Source organism: Ascaphus truei, chromosome 8 (assembly GCF_040206685.1).
Source record: "Ascaphus truei isolate aAscTru1 chromosome 8, aAscTru1.hap1, whole genome shotgun sequence".
NCBI lineage: Eukaryota > Metazoa > Chordata > Amphibia > Anura > Ascaphidae > Ascaphus > Ascaphus truei.
Window position 1 is genome coordinate 76,574,450 of NC_134490.1, and position 13,987 is coordinate 76,588,436.

Consider the following 13,987-nt stretch of genomic DNA (forward strand, 5'->3'; position numbering starts at 1 on the left):
TAAAATAAAAAATACTAATATGTATTATATAACGAAAATTTATAATATAATAACCCAAGCTGCTGCTTTGCACTGTTTAGTCTAGTGAAAGTTCACAATTTGGAGACTACTAGTTTTGTTTCATCACAACTAAATGTTGTACACATGGGTCAAATATTAGCAATAAAGGTTTCAAACAGACTTTCCAGACAAATGATGACAACATTTTGACAAGGAGGGCAAGGCTGGATAAGGCTGCAGAAGGCTGGGGGTGGCTAGGGAAGGCGGGGAACGGCTGGGGATGAGCAAGGGGCTGACTGAGTTAGCTAGAAAGGATATAATATATCTGTAACAGTGTTTCCCCCACCCCCTGGGAGATTCTTCCATTACTGTGTGGTGCATGATACCTACAGTATATGTCTAGTTTTGGCTACTACTCTGCCTGACATGCAAGTCCTTGTATAGTTCAGGCAGACCTTCCCCAATGGTACTTAAGGGGCTGCACCTAAATTTAGTTAGTTGTCTCTCCCATGAGAGAGACTGGTCTCACAGAAGAGGTGTGCAGGGCTCTGTCACCTTCCATTAGGGGAGTGGGAGTGAGATTCATACCCCCTGCTCTATCAGGGAGTAGGAGAAGAGCTTGAATCGACCTCTGGGGATTGAGTCCAGGGACCATCCTGAGGCTGGGGGCCTAGTGTGTGCTGTGTATCCAGATTATGCTGTTGTATGCTGCAGTGAATAAAGACTGTTCCTGTAACAAATACACTCCTGCTTAAGTTTGCAATCTATCAGTGGGAGTATGAGAGAGTTCTTCAGCACGCCAGGAGCCTGCGGCAGATGGAGGCTCTGACACTAGAATGAAGGGGAACCAGCTATCACCCCTAAAGCTTGTCCTGTTTCCCAAACCACATCAGCGGGATCTCAGACCTTCTGTGAGCCAACAGGTATGTAGCAGCACTACAAACCTGGTAGCCGGGGAATCTCCCAGAGGGTGGGGGAAAACATCTACATATATATATATATATACACACATATATATATATATATATATATATATATATATTTTTTTTTTTATATATATATATATATATATACATATATATATATACATAGATAAAGATAACAGCAGGCCTTCAAAGGCTCCAAAGAAATAGGTGCTTGTTCAACAAAAATAACAGGAAACCAGGTGTCCCACCAAGGAGACAAAAAACAGCACTCAAGGTATATTGCAAAAGTGTATTTGAAAAAAAGCAGGCACATATAAATCCAACGTTTCGGTCCTGTATAGGACCTTCCTCAGGGGCGTGCTGGAGAACACTGCCCAAGGAAAACATATATACCCATCACCCACCTGTGTGCATAATCAAGAACCAGCTGATTGTAATTAAAAACGGGGGTACTGTAGGCGCATGGGAGCCCTGTCATCACTGTGCAGCAGCTCAGCCTCACCACTCCTCTGTTTACACTTAGCTATCAATGCCAGACACACCGTGCATATGTCTGCTTTTTCAAATGCTTACAAGCAAATTTGCATTCACTATTCATTTCTCTTGGTAGCATGTTAGAGTGATATTAGTATATTTATTATTGTTGCACTATTGATAGTGATTTTTAGTAATACTGTGCATCTGGAGTATATATTTTCACCTCTTCATGTGTTTTTAATACTGCACTTTCATTTTGGTTACTCACTGGCTCCACCCGCAGGCGCACATGTGCGGTGTGTCTGGCATTGATTTTAATTACAATCAGCTGGTTCTTGATTATGCACACAGGTGGGTGATGGGTATATATGTTTTCCTTGGGCAGTGTTCTCCAGCACGCCCCTGAGGAAGGTCCTATACAGGACCGAAACGTTGGATTTATATGTGCCTGCTTTTTTTCAAATACACTTTTGCAATATACCTTGAGTGCTGTTTTTTGTCTCCTTGGTGGGACACCTGGTTTCCTATATATATACATATATATATATATATATATATATATATATATATATATATATCAACTGTAAATATTACTGCATTCTCATTTGCATGTCTTAGACAGGTCTGCAACCCTGTCTTTCCCCATTATCGCCCAGCACACAGCATTTCCACTGCAGCAAGGGATTCTGGGAAATGACATGCAAATGAGCACACAGTGCCACCTTTTGTTTCAAGCTCGTATTACACAAGCAAATCCTCAAGCCAATGCATACTGTTTTAAACACAGCTTTTAGACAGAGGCTGGGATGAGATGCAAAGCCAGTAAACCCACTCACAGACATGTTTCAACCTTGATGGGTATCATCAGTGTGAGGTTGGTTGTGCTATATATATAACAGCAAAAAGAATGAGCCTGCAACTAACTGGAGAAATAACACAAAATCGCTTAAATCAAATTGTACATATTTTATAATGCTGACAAGTAAATGAATGACAGCTTAATGACGGTGCTGGGGACGATATTAAATGAATACCAGAAAAGAAAAAGAGAAAAAGTATCCCACTGAAAGCACTCAAGCAAAGTAATAATAAAAAGTTTGTTTATTCAAAGGACATGGATTACACGACAAATACAAAATTTAAAACAGTCCCCAAGGAGTCCCTACAGCTGAACGATATCCAGTACATAGAAAAGCAATACTGAAAGCATGAGTCTTTTAATATAAAAAAGACCAAATATTACTGCCCAAGAGAAATTATAAACTCCTGTAACATATACTGTATGTAAAGACTGGCCGGTCAAAATTGAAAAGCTGTATTCTGTGACCTAAATAACTACTATATACTGCTGCGGCACAGTTTATTCGAGCATTTGCCCGTTCTGTGCCGCAGCAGTAGCCTGGCGCGCGCCCGAGTGTGACGGGCGCGCGCCGAAGCAGCGGAAGAGCGCCCTCCGATCGGGGCGCTCTCCCTACCGCTGCCGGGTCCGCCGGGTCCCCCGGAACCCCCTGCCGCTGTCCCGCGATCGCGGGACACCAGGGCTCCCTCGGGGAGCCCCTGGACGCGCGTGCAGGGGGCGCACGCTCCCGAAGACGCGTGACCGCGCGGCGGCCACTAGCAAGCCGGGAAATCTCCCGGCTTGCGGTACCGGCCACACTCGAATAAAGTGTGTCGGTACTGTATGTATCAAAGTAATTGCCCCATCTGCCCCAACTATTTGGGAAGTGTCTGTAAGAGGGGTTGGGGAAACATTTCATGGTGCACAGATTATGAAATATATCACAATCTGTGTCACTGTGCACCATTCTTTTTCCCTTTTATTTCCCCCCACCCCCAAAATCCTCCACGGGACACGCGTGCAGGGGGCGCACGCTCCCGATGATGCGTGACCGAGGGGCGGCCACTAGCAAGCCGGGAGATTTCCCGGCTTGCGGTACCGACCACACTTCAATAAAGTGTGTCGGTAGTGTATGTTGAATGCCAATCCAATACCACCTAAGTCACCAACAAAGAATAATATGATACATGAAATGACCAATAATGAATATAAATAAACACTGTGTATACTTGCAGATCACCATGAGATAGTAAGTCCTGATTGTGGGGTCCTGAGATAGCATGAATAGCAAAAAATCATGTGATGGAATTGCAGTAATGGTCCACAGCAGATTGAGGGGATCCCTGGGGAGTGCAGACAGACACAACCCCACATATATAGCAGTAATTTAGGTCACAGCATACAGCTTTTCATTTGTCGGAGACATGTGACTGCTCACAAGTGGTCTTTTTTTTTTAATCTGGTCTACATATTCCACCATATTCCAAAACTAAAGTTAAAAAAAAATGTAAGAGGGAAAAAAAACAGAAACACCAGAGCCAGAGAGAACTCTGCTGTCAAGCACATTAACTGGAAGAATTAGTGTGGCACACACACTCATTACAGATCTTTTTCATATCAAGTGGCTCCAAGAAATCAGCTGCCCATTAAATTAAAGACAGGAAACAGAACAGTGCAAACAAACATGAGTCCCAGACAACTTCAACATCAAACGTTGTTTAAATATGCTTCTTTTTGACAAATGCATCCTTTTTATTTAATGACATACAGTACAAAGCATTGACACAATGCCCACACAATGTTATGTGATATCACCATATATTTCATTTGCATTTGAGAAGTGTCACTTGGTGCCTTCGTTATGCATTTGTCTCGAATCCTTTGGTGGCATTGTTATGTCATTATTAACATATTGTATTGTGTCATTCTTGACGCATGTTCCTTTTTTCCCTCAATTTTTGAAGCACACATTATTTTAGTGCACACAGTACAGTATGTTTATTTTGCACTGCATTACAAGTCTGCATAGGTTGCTGGAGGGTTTTGTTTCTAATGTATACAATATACTGACATCCCATCAAAAGCTCAAAACCGATAAGGATATGGAAATAGAAGAATAGAAAAAAAACAATAATAGGCTAAACAGGAGGGTATTATTGATTGGTTGAATTTGTCACCGACAATTAACTGCGGAATTTCACAATAATGCCTTCATGGCTCCATGGATCTCCCCGCGACCCTTCCCCAATATGATTGGCAATCTTGAGCGGGCTGGCTCTAATGGGCCTGGCTGACTATCAGAGCGGGCGTGGGGGATTGTGATGCGGGCAGTGGACTACCAATGAGGCTTGTGGAGCAGGGACAGAGGTCCAGACAGCTAAGTGAATGGGGGATGGGGTCAAAACATCTGGGAAGGGACTTCTGAAATGGCCATGAACTGAGCGCGGGGGCGCAATAATATATATATATATATTCATTGTAATACACGATTGATTCTAAAATAGTAATAATGCCCTCAGGATAAGGTATTTCTTGGCCATTAATACCTTGGTGGGTCAAAGGCTACTCCACCCTGGGCATTAATGGGCAGGTAATGCCCTCTCCTCTGGGGATTAGTACGTCAATCCTGCATCAGTGTTTCACACACACTGCAGTGTATCTGAAGAGTTTTAGCCATGAATGAGTTAAAACAAGTTCTACTCCACTCATCTGAGCAGGGAACTTCCTCTTTGTTAATTTGTAAAGCAGTGAGCACAGTGAAGCAGACACATTTACTGGAAGTTAAAAAGCAGCACACAGGCACACTATACAATGGCTCTCAGACTTCCATTTCGGGAAGATTTTGAAAACTGGACCACTTCCGAGGTCGCAGATCTTTTAAAACAGGTATGTGGGGCATTATGTATTAAGCAGCGTATTGATTTGTCTTTTTGTAAAAAGAACTGCACTGGGGTAAAAAAATGATACTGCATTAAGTCGAAGTGTCATTGATTGAAATTTGTCTTGTAAGACAATTCATAATAGTGTGCCTGTTTATGTTACCTTTTTAAGTGAAGGAGCCAACATAACACACATTAGGAAATGAATATCAATCTATATTGACTTCTGATTTTAACCCAGATCAAGTTTTGTAATAATGTAGTGATGCCTTAATCACCTGTGGTACATATTTTCAGAAAAGATATAGATCTGATTTGATGCAGCATGGGTACAGATCAAGAAGATATTGAGGACTTTCATTTGACTAATACGAAAATAATTCATTGTACATGCACGTTTAAAGCTATACAGATTCAGTATTCTATTGATACAATTTTCCACATTGGTCGTGATAGAAAGGGTGTGAAATTGACAGGTTGCTAACATGACTGTTCAACCTCATTTAGCCCTTTGAGCCACGGATGGGGCCATGGCACCAGAGCCCCTCTGTCATGTCACAAATATCATACGATCCCAAGCTCGCTACGTTATTGGATGACTTTAACAGAAGAGGAGGGTCCCCTTCATCTGTTCAGATTGGGTACAGTGATCCACAGGAGCAATAAACGCTATCCTCTCCTTGCAAGAAGTCCATGATGTTGTTACAATGTCATGGGGCCCGTAGCATGCCAGAAACTCAAGACATAGTACAGTGGTACTCAACCTTTATTGAAAAGGGCCCCCCTAAAGGATTTTTCAAAACTTGGGCTAACACGGCTCCCTTCGTCACTAACACATAACAAATGAACATACACCACACTCAACACTCATCCTCCTCTTACACACTCCACATTCACCCTCACACATCATACTCACACTTTTACTCAGCACACACTCCCCATTTATACCCCCACTCACACAGCACATTCACCTACTTTCTTAATCATAAACACTACATGCACCCCTCCTTCTCTTACTTTCACCACCCCATGCAAAGCACTCACCTCCCTCCTCCAACACACAAAGCCATCACACTCCCCACACAAAGCCCTCACTTCTTTCCTCCCATATAAGCACACACCTAAACCATGTGAGCTGCTCAGTGGGTGCGTCCTTCGCTGTTTGGAGATGGAGATGCTACAGTACACCCTCTCCTCTGTGCCAAGCTAAGAGAGGAGTGGCGGATCTCAGTCTTTACGTCTCCAGGAAGCCAGCTGAGTATTTCCCTTGGGACCGCGGTACCCTGGTTGATAAACACTGACCTAGTAACTGCCTCATGGGGTACCCAGTGAGGTAATATTCATATTCACTCCTTCTTGCAGGGCCCATGATAAGCCATGCCGTTCACAACCCTGTAAATAAATAGGGATTCTCCTGATACTGTATGTAATAAAGGTTTTCCAGATACACAATAGAGTTTTTCCTGATACTTGGAGGAGGGTTTTCCAGATACATGGAAGAGGGTTTTCCTGATACATGTAGCCACCTTTCCCAAAGCCTAAGGGAACTACATGGCAACTATGCGTGCTGCTGTACCTGTTTGCTCACAGGAGGCCTAAGCCTCCGCTTCTGGGAGCCTGGGGTGAGATCTTTCTCCTTGCAGTTCAGCACCTCCACCTATAAGGGATCCCAGCATTGGCGGGGTAACCCCTCACAGGAGCCAATACACAATAAAGAATAATACACCACACAATGTATATAACTAAGGTTTATTGCATACACCTACTAACACATACACACATACAATAACGGTAATAACTGTACACACAGTGTACACCCGATGACCCCACACGTGGTGGTTCCCACAAAGTACTGAGGGTGACAATGCACCAATACGCCTGGTGTCCTGTCCTAGCAATTCCCACCCAAGTGTGAGGTAGCGCTATACCCTGTGGATGTAAGTGCACATTGGGTACCTGCCTGGATACTGCAGTACCCAGGTGCTGCTTGGCATAGTGAGTTGGAGTGGGTCCCAAGCAGTGGGGCCTCCAACACAAATCCTCTCTCTCCTAAGGGTCCTGATCTGCCTTGTGGGATGAGCTCCAGCCAGAGGGTCTCATACAATGTCTCTGATACTGTGACCTGGTTCAAGGCCGCAGGGCACTGGGTGGCCTTCTGGTCACTGGGGCCTTCCCTGCAACACTCCTCTACTGGTGTCTCAGGGTCGAATTGGGGTTTAGGGGCAAGTTCTAGGCCTAGCCCAGGAAGCACTTCTCCCTGGACACTACCTTCTCCTTTTGCTCCTCTGTCCAGACTTACTCGCGGGCTTTCCACGCACGGATATCCTGTTCCCCGCAGTGCACACATCCCATTTGCTGGTACAGTCCCATGTACTGCAGTCCCTCCCTCTAGGGATTCTGGGGCTTGTAGTCCCGCGGCTGAGTCTACAGAGCCATCCTAAAATGGCCCGCTGCAGTCATCACACTGCGCATGCGTGCCTCACCGCATTGCGCATGCGCGATTACCAAAATGGTCGCCCCCACACTCCCGATGGCGCGGAGCTCCGGCCAACTACTTGACAGCTTCCCCGCACCGGAAGCAGTGTAGGGGGACTCTGCTACATCCTCCCCCTGGTGAACACTTCAACATTCCCGCTTGAGAACACATAAACAAATCTTTATATAATGGAAAATGCATATATACACAACTTTAACTTTGTAAAATACCTCTAAACCATATTAAACATTTCAGTGAGCACAGTCACTATAGAGGCAAACCAGCTCCGAGCTGGGGAGAGTACATGGAGGCTAGGCCCATTACCCGCTACTTCTTCTGGTGGTGTCCACCAGTCTCCATTTGTGGTGGCAAAGGTTCTTTCCAAAGGATCCTGATTATTTTCCGTTACAGCATTCGGGATTTCGCTGGACTTTCCCCCATTTGAGGAATCGGTAGCAAGTGATTCTGATGCCAGACCCTTACCATTCCTTCTGAATCTCGGATGCGATATACAGTGAGGCCCGGCATCTGCAACTACACCTCGAAGGGAGTTTCTCGCCAGCGGTCCACTAACTTATGTTTTTCTGGTATTCCTAAATTCCGCAGGAGAACTGCGTCTCTTGGCCGAAGTTCCCGATGGTCATACCTCCGCTTGTTATTCTTGTTCAGCTTGGTGGTGGATTTTTCTGCCAACTGATATGCTCTACGGAGATTATCCTGGAGCTTTTGCACATATTTGTAGTGCATCATGTTTGATACACAGTCGGTGGATACTCAGAGACGAATGTCCACAGGTAGTCGCGACTCTCTGCCAAACATCATAAAATATGGTGTGTACCCGGTGGAATCATGCCTGGTGCAATTGTAGGAATGTACTAACGGCTCGACATGCTTGCTCCATCCGTCCTTCTCGGAGCCATTCAGAGTGCCTAGCATATCCAGTAGAGTTTGGTTGAACCTTTTCCGGCAGGACAACTCCTTCAGGGTGATAGGGAGTCGTACGAGACTTCTCGATATTGAGCAGTTTTAGAAGCTCTTTAATTAACTTGGTCTCGAAGTCTCTCCCTTGATCAGAGTGCATTCGATTAAGTAAGCGCATAATGGATAAAGAACTTCTCCCACAGTACTTTGGCTACTGTGAGAGCTTTCTGGTCTTTGGTAGGGAACGCTTGAGCATATCGGGTGTTATGGTCTGTTACTGCCAGGACGCTAATGATACCCTTTGAGTCTATCTCGATGCAGAGGAAATTCATGCAGACTATGTCCATGGGACCAGAGCCCTTTAAGTGGCCCATAGGGGCTGCACGTGTAGGCAGTGTTTTTTGCTTTATGCACTGCAGACACCTCCTGCAATGGTGCTCCACTGATTCCCGCATCTTGGGCTAGAAGAACCTATCTCTTACTAGACCAAATGTTTTGTCCACTCTCAGGTGTCCATGGTCATCATGCAGAGATCGTAGAACATGGTACTGCAAGCTTCTAGGCAGGACGAGTTGTCTACTATCGGGATTGTTGTGATAGGGAATAACCTGGTAGAGAAGGCCACGGTCCATGCAGAACTTGTCCCATTCCCTCATGATGATGGCGACGGTGTCGGCGGGAGCACGCTTCACTAAGGAAGGGTTGTTTTATTGGATAGCCCGACGTATGGCTTTGGCCACCGGGTCTTGCATCTGGTTTATCCCTAATTCCTTCCACCTCATTATGGTATCTTGCATAATGGACATGCCTTCTGGATGGCAGTATGCTACAGGAAGTGCCTTTGACTGACACCCCAACGAGTCCGCTACTCTGAGTTTGGAAAAGGCTACTTTGTCCTCCACGATAGCCGCTGTGGAGCACATGGCCCGAATCCCAGTGCCAGGAACTTCTTCCCACTGGCCATCATCTGGCGTTGCACTTAGTCCAGGCCTTCTGAACAGCGCATCAGCTCTGATGTTCAAGGGCCTTGGCTTGTACTTCAGCATGAACTGATAGTTAGATAGGGCAGCCAACCACCTGTGGCATCTAACTTGGCGGAGGTCAGGATATATGTCAAAGGATTATTGTCGGTTCACACTTCAAAGGAGACTCAGTAAAGATAATTGTGAAGCTTATCTACAATAGCCCACTTGAGCTCTAGGAATTCCAGTTTATGGACTGGGTAGTTCTGCTCGCTCGCTGTTAGGCTGCGACTCACATACGCTATCGGCCAGAGGTCTGCAGGGTATTTTTGGTGTAGGTCCCAGACTGAAAGCTACCATTGGTATTGGTAGATCTGGGTATATCAACAGGCAACCCATGGGCAGGGCTTCCGGAAAATGCAGGGCCCGGGGGCCCTCATCTTCACATAACTCGTTGCCGGCAGTAACGATGACTACGCTCCATCGGTAGTTAGGATCCCACTTGCAGCCCAGTGGACGGGCTCTGGCTGAACCAGGAAACCGCCTTAGGGAGGTCCAAACTTGATGTGGGGGTGTGGCGGCTGGGACGTTCCCACCGTGACGGGGCAATTCTTGGAACTCCACGGCCAACTGATAGTCCTCTTCTTTGGAGGGTACGAATATGGTTCCCTAAATTTGGTTCTGCCATCTCGGGCACCCCAGGTCTGAATCTCAGCAGCGCCTCCAAATGTAGCCCCCTTTCCCTATGCCTAAGGAAATTACACGCAACTACACGTGCTGCTATACCTGTTTGCTCACCTCTGCCTCTGGGAGCATGAGGTGACCTCTTTCTCCTTGCAGGGCAGTGCCTCCACCTATGAGGGATCATAGTAAAGAATAATACACCACATAATGTATATAACTAAGGTTTATTGCATACACCTACTAACACATACACACATACAATAACGGTAATAACTGTACCCACAGTGTACACCCGATAAACCCCACATGTGGTGGTTCCTGCAAAGTACTGAGGGTGCCTTGGCACCAATACCCCTGGCGTCCTGTCCCAGCAATTCCTAACCAAGTGTGAAGTAGCGCTACCCCCTGTGGATGTAGGTGCATGTTGGGTACCTGCCTGGGTACTCCAGTACCTAGGTGCTGCTTGGCGTAGTGAGTTGGAGCATGGCCTCCAACACAAATCCCCTCTCTCCTAAGGGTCCTGATCCACCTCGTGGGGTGAGCAAAAGCTGTAGGGTCTCACACAATGTCTCTGGACGTGGCCGTCCAGTCACTGGTACATAAATAACAAAAAGGAGAAGAGTCCCCATCTGGGGCCTTCCCTGCAAAACTCCTCTACTGGTGTCTCAGGGCCTAACTTGGACCTTGGGGCAAGTTCTAGGCCTAGCCCAGGAAGCACTGCTCCCTGGACACTACCTTCTCTATTGGCTCGTCTGTCTAAAGGGACTCGTGGGCTTTCCGCGCTCGGAGGATATCCTGTTCCTCGCAGTGCTCGCATCCCATTGACTGGTACAGTTCCATGTGCTGCAGTCCCTCCCTGTAGGGATTCTGGGACTTTTAGTCCTGCAGCTGCATATGCGGAGCCGTCCTAAGTTGGCCACCGCACTCCTCACACTGGGCATGCGCGTCTCGCCGCATTGTGCATGTGTGATTACCAAAATGGCCGCTCCCACACTCCCAATCGTGCGGAGCTCCAGCCAACTACTTGACAGCTTCCCCGCACCGGAAGCATGGTAGGGGGGCTCAGCTACACATTGAAGAGGGTTTTCCTGATACACGGATTAGGGATTTCCTGATACATGGAAGAGGCTTTGCCTGATACACGGAGGAGGTTTTGCCTGATACATGGAGGAGGGTTTGCCTGATACACAGAGGAGGGTTTGCGTGATACACGGAGGAGGGTTTTCTTGATACACGGAGGAGGGTTTTCCTGATACACGGAGGAGGGTTTTCCTGATACACGGAGGAGGGTTTTCCTGATACACGGAGGAGGGATTTCCTGATACTGGAGGAGGGTTTTCCTGATACTGGAGGAGGGTTTTCCTGATACATGGAAGAGGGTTTTCCTGATACTGGATGAGGGTTTCCCTGAAGCTGAGATCATTTTTCCCCATATCTGGAAATGGAGAAAGACGTTTTTCTGGTTGATGTTTGTTGAATATTGATAACATTTTTCCTGATAATTGAAACATTATGACAATGTTTTTCTTGATAATTGCTGCTTGGTGAGTAATGCTGTCCTAATATATGCACGGTACTGTACACATGAGCAGGTGTTCTGTATAAATTGTAATTTCAAAGATAGTGTGTAGCACATTTAGCTTGAATTTAGAATCTAGTTTATCAATCATAAACATTTTGAAGTTAACAGTTTTCAAAGTGAGTGTGAACAGCCACTTAAATTACAAAGTGACCACTTAAATTCTATTCTTTTGTCTTATTAAGCATTGTTTGCTACACAGTGTCCAGTAGTATACATTGCTTGCTACACTGTGTGCAGTAGTATACATTGCTTGCAAAATACAAACATTCCAAGGAATAGTGCGTTGGCTCATCAACACATCTAGTACACGTGCATTATTAATTTTAAACTTAGATAGCTGAAAGTTTGTGTAATTAGTTTATTGTAGGGATTAGATCTGCATGCACCATCAGTAATATATAGTGGGAGGTGTATACAAGTGAGCAAACCAAAGAGAACCAGAGAAAACAACAATTCTGCTGATTCTTATACAGTATGTTGTGAAATGAGACAAGTTGGTCTGCTTTTCTTTTCTTCCTCTCTGCGATTCATTTACATATATTCTGTGTTTGTTTACTTACAATGAAATCCTCGGTCTGTTCAAATTAATTAGAAAGTCACCTGCATGGCTAATTAACGCTGGTTAAGAATATGATGTGTTTTAAATCCCTCTATAAATGCAGTTAGTTCCTATGCACATCCAGCATTAAAGGTGTTTAAGATGACAAGACCTTACTAGAGGTTGGCTGAAACGTGTATCCCATTTTCAGAAACACTTTAAATCACCGCTGGAAGTTCAATGGCATTCTCTTGTGTGCAATTTAATAGTTCTTTTCACTCCAATTACTAGTGTTATTGTAAATCTTGGGAAGTGTGTTAGCTAATTTCTTCCTCTATTTGTGTACATTTCTACAGCATATCACAAGACCGCGCTACGTGCCTGCCCCCTGATTCATAGGTATTCCCGTAAAACATACCAAACATTGCCTTTGACTTCCATCCGTCATGTCCTTCTGCACATCCCCTGCCACCATACTGTGTCTCTAGCTGACCACCTCTTTACAACAGAATGAAGCCTGAAATCATGTGCGCAATATTTTCACTCTTCTGCCAGACTGGCAGATCAATATGTAAGGATTTCTCAGCCCATTAATCAGTATCTACTATAAAGAAGTGAACGAACGTGTCCAGTGTACACTGAATGTCCATTGCATCCAATATTCTGAAATGCCCAATGGACTTTATCAATGTTACATTGTTTGAGTTCCAATAACTGTAGCTACTACAGCTGAACATGGGCAAAGAAAAGCAAAATGAATAGAACTCACACTGTATATCATTTTGATTTATTCTGCCAGCAAATACACCAGTGAAATCCACTTGTCAACAATATAATCTACCATTGTATGTAGAAAAGGTGGTTGCCAAGTACTGGTACTAAACTTCCTTGTTGTTATAAATAACTTCCTCCATAATTCATTTAAGTCAAAATAATGCAATGGTCTCCATTCTAAGTGATGTGCAACGTTCAGAACATGTCAGGTTTGTTTAATACGTCGTGCCTCATGCCGTGTAATTATATTGTATAGATGTGGCTATTTATTAGGCTATAAAAGTAGCCCAGGAAACACTACAGTACAATTATTTGTAATCACACACATTTGTTAAGCGAATGTCTTAATAAAAAAATGCAACACATAAAATAACACAAAACGAACTATGCAAAAATTGGCACTTTTTTTTTTTGATTACCTGAAAATTCTACTTTTTAAAGGTTGGAAGCAAATAAAAAAAAGTCCCCATGGTCTGAAGTGCATTATTTTTCCTCTTATCTCCTGCAAAACCCATATTTTAGGGTAGATATTTGAACATTTGGAATGACAAAGTTCAATCAAACTGGCAAAGTTTGATTAAAAAAATGTTGCATTTCGCTTTGACTTTGCCATTTACACCCAAATTTTGTAGATTAAAAAGTTCTAGTGTACTTTCCCAAATGTTCACATATTTTGCGAATGTTCGAGCGAAACATCTGCTAAGCGTATTTGAGCAATTTTGCATACATATAGTTACCCTACCTAAATATTTGTCCCTGAATACATAACGCCATAGAATGTAATATTCCTTTCTCTTGTGTATAGACAAAGTTTAAGGGAGTAAACCCTTGGAATACTGTGGCTACCAAAACCGTGGTGGTATGATTATGTAAGCCTGTGGTTGCAGGAGGTAGACATCCTTCAAGTATGAAAGCAATAAGCAACAGAAG

At 44.5% G+C, this 13,987-nt stretch overlaps 1 protein-coding gene across 7 annotated transcripts in view; it reads left to right on the forward strand.

Moving 5' to 3' along the window:
• Window positions 1-4,991: 4,991 nt before the first annotated feature.
• BLNK (B cell linker) overlaps window positions 4,992-13,987 on the forward strand; it is a 183,045-nt gene continuing 174,049 nt past the window's right edge. For 4 of the 7 annotated variants that reach the window (XM_075612716.1, XM_075612719.1, XM_075612720.1 and 1 more), the window contains exon 1: window positions 4,992-5,127. In XM_075612716.1, the coding sequence (XP_075468831.1) occupies window positions 5,053-5,127 (75 nt within the window). In that variant the 5' untranslated portion in view covers window positions 4,992-5,052. The remainder of the gene's footprint in view (window positions 5,128-13,987) is intronic. The other 3 variants (XM_075612717.1, XM_075612721.1, XM_075612727.1) reach the window with 1 other exon arrangement.